Source organism: Lagenorhynchus albirostris, chromosome X, assembly GCF_949774975.1.
Source record: "Lagenorhynchus albirostris chromosome X, mLagAlb1.1, whole genome shotgun sequence".
Classification (NCBI taxonomy): domain Eukaryota; kingdom Metazoa; phylum Chordata; class Mammalia; order Artiodactyla; family Delphinidae; genus Lagenorhynchus; species Lagenorhynchus albirostris.
Window position 1 is genome coordinate 41691244 of NC_083116.1, and position 9909 is coordinate 41701152.

Here is a 9909-nt window from a genome sequence, read left to right on the forward strand (position 1 = left end):
ATTAAATGTGAACTCTCCCAATTTTAACTGATAATTTAAGAAAATGTAAGTGCTGTACAGACCAAAAACACAACATGTGTTTAGGATAATAGTGCATAACCTCTCTTTCTCCTGCCACAGTCCCAAAAATTGTTTTTATAAATATGAGTCAAGATTAAAAACAATTTTCTCTAATGAAGTTCAAATGATATTAGCAGTGTACCAGCATCTTCAGGATACCTGACTCATTTTGGAATCTGAAGACCTGGGCTTCCTTGAGGGCAGGGACCAAGTCTTTTGTATCTTTGTATCCCCATCAGTGAGTTCATTGACCTGGATAAAGTAAGTGCTCAATCAACACAGAACAGTTGAACAGCTTTACGCTTTGACCCTGCTACTAAACAGCTCTGTGATCTTGGGTGAATCAAATAGCTTCTCTGAGTGTCCATTTCCTCATTTGGAAAGTACGAGTTATGAGGCTCAATTTTTATAAAAGTGATCTTTATACAAAGATGACTTAATAGTGGTGAAAGACAAGCTAAATAAAGGAATGTTTAAATTCTTCATGAAGAAGTTCCTGAGCATAAACTGGGTAAACCACAACCTAAAGGTCCTCAGATTTGGGGGAAACCAATGTCATACTAAAAAGAACCCTGATGAAAATCAGCTACAGAACAATTTGACACAGACTGAGAAGATGTAATATTTCAGCTTGAACATAAATTAGAGTAAATTGAATGATTAAGACTAAATCCACAACTTTGCCTTCATACACTGTTCAAAATTCTCTACCTAATTAATTTCGTGAAATATGAACATTTCCAATCATTAAAATGTCATAAATTGTGATTGTGAAAGTCAAGTGTCAAGATGAACCGATGAATTGCAATTTAGACATAAAGTTTCCCAAAATTACCTGATCATAACACTCACCTCACAGTGGGAGTTTGTTAAGATACAGATTTCCAGGCCACCACTCCCCTCAAGATTGTGATTTAGTAGGTCAGGGTGGATAGAATCTGTTTTATCTGCATTTCACAAGGCCCCAAAGTGACTCATATGATCAGACAAGCCCCAATGTGACTCATATGATCAGATTTGCTTTCTGATCTTGAGTTCTTGAATCAGTTTTCCCTCCACTCCTACTTTATTGTCTTGGTCAATGACATAATAATTCTGATCCATCAGTCTGGGACCAGTGAAGATCCCTGACAGAGCTGAGTCAGACAAAAGGATGTGCTGGTTATATCAGCATGGTTGTGACACTGGCGCAGGTCTGGTCAGAATCTAAGATTAGGCAGGAAACAGCATCCAGGTCAATGTGGGTCACAGGGGGCAGAGCATGACTAGATAAGATTTAAGGCACATTATATAATGCCAAAAATGTACCCCAAATCCAGGGAAGGCTCAAGCAGATCTGATCATAGCTCCAGGAAAAGCTCAAAGGAAATAGTAGTTTCAGCTACATTCTCCAATTACATTTTAATTAGAGCAGTTCAGGACTTCTGGCTGGCAGTTATCCCAGGAAAAGACCCTTCGGTGAGTGATTCTTAACCTTCTCTGGGTCATGAACTCCTTTAAGAATCTGATCAAAGTTGTAGAATTTTTCCCTAGAAAAATACACAGATTAACATATTCACAAATTACTATATACAATTTCTGAGGTTTCATAAACCACCAATCCTATTCATAGACTCCAGGCTCAGAACCTTCTTCCACAGACCTTAAAGGACCTTGGCTAAACAGAGCCATGTTGAATCTCCTTAGAGGTGAAGTGGGTCTGGGAAGGACTACTCATTGCTTGGAAGGCTGAATTTGATATCAGAGGTTCCTGTGTCCATTAGGCTAGACTGCCAAAATCTATGAAAGGAAGCCCTCATGCCTGTTACTTTAAATTTTTTGGTTCAACAAGTATTATCTATGTAGAGTTCATTTTATTCCAGGCTAGGACCTGAGAAATCAGCAGTGAACAAGACAAACAAAAATGGAGCTTGCAGTCTAGTGGAGGATACTGACATTAAACAAAGCAAAATACATGAATAGAAGTATTGTAAATTGTAAATGTTAACAAAAGAAACAATCAAGGAGTTGAGATAGAGTTATAGGAGGCAAGGATGGAGGAAATTATTCCTGATAAGAAGGTGAGAGTTATCTCTGCAGTGACTCCAGTGATTATATCAAAAAAATGTCAGATTTGACCAAAAAATGAGGAGATTCTACAAACAACTCTCTTTTCTGAGAATAAGCAACACTGTTTCTTGGTGTGCATGAAGATAACCCAGAGAGTTAAGGAAGTCACTAAGAAGAGTGTGCTGGGGATGCTCTAGGAAAAGACTAAATGCTGAGGCGATTTACAGTCCAAAAGGTTTTAATTTGCCAAGAAGTAAATGAACCTCATGGATCAGAACAACAACCTCCCACCTTATGCCCAGGGCCTGGCCTTCCCTCAGGGTACCATGACTCCTAGAATCCCTATCTTTAGTCTAATGATGCCTTATGGCACAGGACTGACTCCACAGCCTATTCAGAACACCAATAGTCTGTCTTTATTGGAAGAGCAGCGAAGACAGCAGCAGCAGCAGCAGCAGGCGGCAGTGGCAGCCATTCAGCAGTCGACGTCCCAGCAGGCAACCCAGGGAGCCTCGGGCCAGACACCACAGCTTTTCCACTCACAAACTCTTAACGACCGCACCCTTGCCGGGCACCACTCCCCTGTATCCCTCCCCCATGACCCCCATTACCTACCCCTGCCACGCCAGCCTCAGAGAGCTCTGGGATTGTGCCGCAGCTGCAAAATATTGTATCCACAGTGAATCTTGGTTGTAAACTTGACCTAAAGACCACTGTACTTCATGCAGGGAATGCTGAATATAATCCCAAACGGTTTGCTGCTGTAATTATGAGAATAAGAGAGCCCCAGGCCACTGCACTGATATTCAGTTCTGGGAAGATGGCGTGCACAGGAGCCAAGAGTGAAGAACAGTCCAGACTAGCAGCAAGAAAATATGCCAGGGTTGTACAGAAGTTGGGTGTTCTAGCTAAGTTCTTGGACTTCAAGATTCAGGACATGGTGGGGAGCAGTGATGTGAAATTCCCTATAAGGTTAGAAGATTTTGTGCTTACCCACCAACAGTTCAGTAGTTATGAGCCAGAGTTATTTCCTGGTTTAATCTACAGAATGATCAAACCGAGAATTGTTCTCCTTATTTTTGTTTCTGGACAAGTTATATTAACAGGTGCTAAAGTCAGAGCAGAAATTTATGAAGCCTTTGAGAACATCTACCCTATTCTAAAGGGTTTCAGGAAGACAACGTAATGGCTGTCATCTATTCCTGTCTCCCCCATCCACTTGTTTTTTAATTTTTTAAAACATATTTATTGGAGTATAATTGCTTTACAATAATGTGTTAGTTTCTGCTTTTTTTTTTTTAACAAATCAGTTTTGGTACATTTAGTGGTGTTGTGGATGGCCCCATGTGATGAGAGGATGGATGTTCGGTTGTAGGTTGCAGCATGAAGTGAAGCTCTCCTGCATGTGTACCCCATAAGAATGCCAGGAAGGGGTATTATTTCTGCACAGAGAACACTGAAGTGTTACTGTAAGTTGCTCGAACTGGGCTGCTATTCGGTCAGAGCTGCCCATTTATTTATATTTAGATTTTAAACACTTACTGCTGTTGACAAGTGGGTTTAAGGGACAAAACTTTAAGTGTTAAAGCCACCTCAACAATTGATTGGACTTTATTTTGTTTAATTTCTTCCCTATAAACCACAGTTTTTATATTTCTACAGAAAAGTAAAAATCTTTTTTAAAAGTGTTGTTTTCTAATTTGTAACTCCTAGGGGTTATTTTTGTGCCACATTCCACCTTTTCAGTATTGCAGGACAGAATAGAAATGTATTAATGAAAACAAATGGCTGTACATATTTTTCTTCCTTCAGAGTACTCTGTACACTAAATGCTGTTTATAAAATTAAAAAAAAAAAACAAGGTGAGAAAAAATCTCCTGAGGAAGAGATCCTCATGCTGAGATCTAGGGAGTTTGCCTTGAGAAAAGTCAGTGGGGAGCACTATAAATGGAAAGAACAGCATACATAATGACCTTGAAATAAGAAAGGGACTGCCTTGTTTAAGAAAGTGAGAAAAAGACCAGTGTGCATGAAGAAGAGTACATGACGTGGAGAATGGCAGAAGATGAGGGTGTCGAATTATAAAGAGGTGCAATCATGCAGGGCCTTAACAGGTCATGATACCTGACTCTGAATTTTATCCAAAGTGTAATAGAAAGTTATCGAATAGATCTATGTAATAAGTAACATGATTTATTTAACAGTTTTAAAAATCACTTTGCTAAGTGGAGAATGAATTAGATGAGGCAAGAATGGAACCAGAGAGACCAGTTGGGATTCTGTTGTAGTGACTCATGTGTGGCTTAGTGACTAAGATAGTGTCAGTAGAAGTCAGAGGTGGATTCCAGATATATGTTGGCACTACAATTGGCATGATTGACTGGTGTATCTGTTTCAGGGAAGAATAAGGCAAGAGGAAAGCAAATCAAGGTTTCAGAGCAAGGAATCAAGGAATTCATAAGTTTCTGGCTAGAAAAATTGTGGATGGATGCTGATGCTATTAACTGGAATGGGGAAGATTGTGGATGGGAAGCAAGTTTGGTAGAAAAAAAACAATAGTTTCACTTGTCAATATGTTGTTTGATATTACTACGAGATATCAAAGTGGAAATTTCAAATGGACAGCTGATATGAAAACCTGGAAATACAAATTTGAAAATCATCAACATCGGATGGTAATTGAATCCATGAGAATTGATGAACATTGCTAGGGAGAGAATGTAGCAAGAGAAGAGGGTCCATAAAGAGAATGGAAGAATGCCAACATTTAGAGTCAGTTATAGGATGAGAAGCCAACAAAGGAACCAGAGGTAGAGCAGTAAGCCGAGGCAGGAACAAAAAACAGGAAAGACTAGTGTTACAGAAGCTACTATGGACTGAATTGTGTTCCTCCAAAATTCATATGTTGAAACCCTAACCCCTTATGTGATTGTATTTGGAGACAGGGTCTTGAGTAAGTAAGTTAAGGTTAAATGAGGTCAAAAGGGTAGGGCCCTAATCTAATAGGATTGGTGTCCTTATAAGAAGAGGGAGAGATACCAGAGATCGTTCTCTCTCTCTCTCTCTCTCTCTCTCTCTCTCTCTCTCTCTCTGCATATGTACATATATATCTCCACATGAAGACACAGTGAGAAGGTGGCCATCAGCAAGCCAGGAAGAGAGTCCTCACCAAAACTCAAACCATGTTGGACCTTGATCTTGAACATCCTAGCCTCCAGAACTGTGAGAAATAAATTTCTGTTGTTTAAGCCACCCAGTGTATGGTATTTGTTATGGCAGCTTGAGCTGACTAATACAGAAACAATGAGGAGAATATTTCAAGAAGAAAGGAGTGCTGTTGAGGAGTCAAGTAAAATGAAAACAAAGCAGTGACTGCTGAACTTGGCAATACTGAGGTAATTATTGACCTTGGGAAGAACAGTATCTCAAGAACTATGATGGAGATGGAAGCTGGAAAATTGTGGGCTGAGGAGAGATGAAGAGGTGAGGATGTGGAGACATCAACTACAGACAACTGGGTTGGGAAGTTTTGTTGTAAAGGGAATCAGAGAAGCAGAACAGTGGCTGAAGGATGACCTAGATTCAAAACTTTTTTTCTTTAAAAGAATGGGACTAGTATAAGAGGTTTATGCTGATAGAAATGATTGCATGGAAACAGAGAAATTGATACCAAAGAGAGAGGGAATAACTAAGTCAAAGAGCAAGTTTCTTAGGAGGTAAGAGGGATAACCTTCAAAGCGTATGTGAGATATTGGCCTTTGGTAAGAGGATGAATGCTTACTCAGTTGTAAGAGAAAGTAAGAGGAAAACATGGGTGAAAGTACAGATAGGATTGTAGACTTGTTGGTGGAAAGAAGTGAGAGTTTTCTGTAATGGTTTCTATTTTCTCAATAAAATAAAAATCAAGGCCAACAGATGGGAGTGAAAGTAAAGGAGGAGATATGGGAGGCTTGATGAGAGAGAAAAAGTTTTGAAATAGTGTCCATGTGAAGACACAAAGTACAGCCTCCCAGAGAAACATAGTGGCATCATCAGGCAGAGTTAGGCCAGGCCACATTCTGGTTTTTGATCTGGGGGCTGGTTACAGAGTATGTTTACTTTGTGAAAATTCATCAGTCTGTACACAAAATACTTTTTGCACTTTTTTGTTTATATGTTATATTTTATTTTAATTTTACGTAAAAAACACCCTTCTACCTGAAAATTAGAAGAAAAAATAAATCTTTCCTACCTATGCATCACCTGGTTTCACTTGTTTCCTTTAGATTTCATGGTCAAAAATTACAACCTCTCTTGCATATGCATTTATTGCACTTGTCCCTCTCTCCCATCATCAAAATGCTAGCTGAAACCTGTCATTCACCTTCTCTGTGCCTGCCTTCAAGCAAGAAAAGTTTGCTGGAGAAAAAATCTCACAACTGAGTCAACTAGTTCAATTTTAAATCCATGACCTCGGACTTCAAACTCACACCTAACTGCCTGTTGATGCCACTGTTATTATGTCAATGCCACAGTGTCTTGATTACTGTGGTTTTGTAGTGAGTTTTGAAATTAGAAAGTGGGAGTCTCCAACTCTGTTTTCCTTTTTCAGGAGTGTTTTAACTATTCTGGGTCCCTTGCATTCCCATATCAATTTTAGTGTCAGCTTGTCAATTTCTGTTTTTAAAAATAGGCAGCTATGATTTTGATAGGGATTGTGTTGGTTCTGTAGATCAATTTGGGGGGTATTGCCATCTTAACATTATCTCCTAATCCATGAACATGGGGTGTCATTCCATTTATTTAGATCTTTATTTTAATGATGTTTTGTTGTTTTCTATGTATATGTCTTGAACTTTTGTTAAATTTATTTCCAAGTATTTATTCTTTTTGATGCTGTTGTAATTTCCTGTTTGGATTATTTGTTGCTAATGTATAGAAATACAACTGATTTTTATATATTGATTTTATATTCTTCAATCTTGCTGAACTTGTTTATTAGTTCTAGTAGTGTTTTAATGGATTCCTTAGGATTTTCTATATTCAAGATCATGTCAGCTGTGAATAGCGATAATTTTACTTCTTCCTTTCCAATCTGGACACATTTTATTTCATTTTCCGGCCTATTTGTCCTGGTTAGAGCCTCAAAGACAATGTTAAGTAGAAGTGAGGAGAATGGACACCCTTGTCTTGTTCCTGATCTTAGATGGAACGCTTCCAGTCTTTTACCATTAAGTATGATGCTGGCTGTGGGGCTTTCACAGATGTCCTTTATCAAGTTGAGGAATTTCCCTCCTACTCCTAGTTTCTTAAGTGTTTTTTTTTTTTTCCTGTACGCAGGCCTCTCACTGTTGCAGCCTCTCCCGTTGTGGAGCACAGGCTCCAGACACGCAGGTTCAGCAGCCACGGCTCACGGGCCCAGCCGCTCCGCGGCATGTGGGATCTTCCCGGACCGGGGCATGAACCCGTGTCCCCGGCATCGGCAGGCGGACTCTCAACCACTGCGCCACCAGGGAAGCCCTCTTAAGTGTTTTTTATCAATGAAATCTGACAATCTGCCTTTTAACTGGGGCACTTAGACCAGAGGTCGGGAAATTATGGCCTGTAGGCCAACTCCAGCCCAACCCACTGGCAGTTTTTGTAAATAAAACGTTACTAGAACAAAGTCAGGCTTATTCTTTCATATATTACCTATGGCTATTTTCATGCTACAACAGTAGAGTTGAATAATTCAGACAAACACTGTATGCCCTTCAAAATCTAAACTATTGGGAGGAGCTTCAAAATGGCAAAAGGGTAAGACGTGGAGATCACCTTCCTCCCCACAAATACACCAGAAATACATCTACATGTGGAACAACTCCTACAGAACACCTACTGAAAACTGGCAGAAGACCTCAGACTTCCCAAAAGGCAAGAAACTCCCTACGTACCTGGGTAGGGCAAAAGAAAAAAGAAAAAAACAGAGACAAAAGAATAGGGATGGGACCTGCACCAGTGGCAGGGAGCTGTGAAGGAGGAAAAGTTTCCAAACACTAGGAAGCCCCTTCAGGGAGGAGATTGCAGGTGGCAGAGGGGGAAAGCTTCAGAGCCGCGTAGGAGAGCACAGCCACAGGGGGGCGGGGGGCAAAGAGGAGAGATTCCCGCACAGAGGATCAGTGCCGACCGGCACTCACCAGCCCGAGAGGCTTGTCTGCTTCCCCGTGGGGACGTGCGGTGCTGCGAGCTGAGGTCTGCTTTGGTTGGATCGCAGGGAGAGGACTGGGGTTGGTGGCGTGAACACAGCCTGCAGGGGGTTAGTGCACCACGGCTAGCCGGGAGGGAGTCCGGGGAAAAGTCTGGAGCTGCCAAAGGGGCAAGAGACATTTTCTTGCCTATTTGTTTCTTGGTGCACAAGGAGAGGAGATTAACAGAGCCACTTAAAGGAGCTCCAGAGACAGGCACGAGCCACGGCTATCAGCGCAGACCCCAGAGACGGGCATGAGATGCTAAGGCTGCTGCTGCTGCCACCAAGAAGCCTGTGTGCGAGCACAGGTCACTATCCACACCTGCCCTCCCTGGAGCCTGTGCAGCCCGCCACTGCCAGGGTACCGTGATCCAGGGACAACTTCCCCGGGAGAACGCAAGGCACGCCTCAGGCTGGTGCAATGTCATGCTGGCCTCTGCCGCCGCAGGCTCGCCCCGCACTCTGTGCCCCTCCCTCCCCCCGGCCTGAGTGAGCCAGAGTCCCCGAATCAGTGGCTCCTTTAATCCCGTCCTGTGTGAGCAAAGAACAGACGCCCTCAGGAGACCTACAAGCAGAAGCGGGGCCAAATTCAAAGCTAAACCCCAGGAGCTGTGCGAACAAAGAAGAGAAAGGGAAATCTCTCCCAGGAGCCTCAGGAGCAGTGGATTACATCTCCACAATCAACCTGCATTTGTGGAATAACTGAATAGGCAACAAATCATCCCAATCTGAGGAGATGGACTTTGGGAGCAAAGATCTATATTTTTTCCCCTTTTTCTCTTTTTGTGAAAGTGTATGGGTATGCTTCTGTGTGTGATTTTGTCTGTATAGCTTTGCTTTTACCATTTGTCCTAAGGTTCTGTCTGTCCAGGTTTTTTGTTTTGTTTTTTCTTTTTTTTAGTATAGTTTTTAGTGCTTGTTATCATTGGTGGGTTTGGTTTTTGGTTTGGTTGCTCTCTTCTTTCTTTCTTTCTTTTTTTTATTACTTAAAATGTTTTTAATAATTATTTTTTATTTTAAATAACTTTCTTTTCTTTCTTTCTTTTCTTTCCTTCTTTCTTTCTCCCTTTTATTCTGAGCCATGTGGATGACAGGCTTTTGGTACTCTGGCCAGGTGTCAGGGAAGTGCTTCTGAGGTGGGAGAGCCAAGTTCAGTACACTGGTCCACCAGAGACCTCCCAGCTCCACGGCGAAATATCAAACGGTGGAAATCTCCCAGAGATCTCCATCTCAATGCCAAGAACCTCCTCCAGTCAATGACCAGCAAGCTACAGTGCTGGACACCCTATGCCAAACAACTAGCAAGACAGGAACACAACCCCACCTATTAGCAGAGAGGCTGCCTAAAATCATAATAAGGCCACAGACACAGCAAAGCACACCACCAGATGTGGACCTGCCCACGAGAAAGACAAGATCCAGCCTCATCCACCACAACACAGACACCAGTCCCCTCCAACAGGAAGCCTACAAAATCCACTGAACCAACCTTAGCCACTGGGGACAGACACCAAAAACAACAGGAACTACGAACCTGCACCCTGCAAAAAGGAGACCCCAAACACAGTAAGATAAGCAAAATGAGAAGACAGAAA

The 9909-nt window shown here is 41.7% G+C and overlaps 1 protein-coding gene across 1 annotated transcript; it reads left to right on the forward strand.

The window, feature by feature from the left end:
- The first annotated feature begins 2375 nt into the window (after window positions 1–2375).
- On the forward strand, window positions 2376–3331 carry LOC132513531 (TATA-box-binding protein-like). The gene is given in 3 exon segments (XM_060137996.1): window positions 2376–2657; window positions 2659–2720; window positions 2722–3331. Coding segments are annotated over 3 exon segments (918 nt in total). The 3' UTR covers window positions 3296–3331.
- Window positions 3332–9909: the final 6578 nt, after the last annotated feature.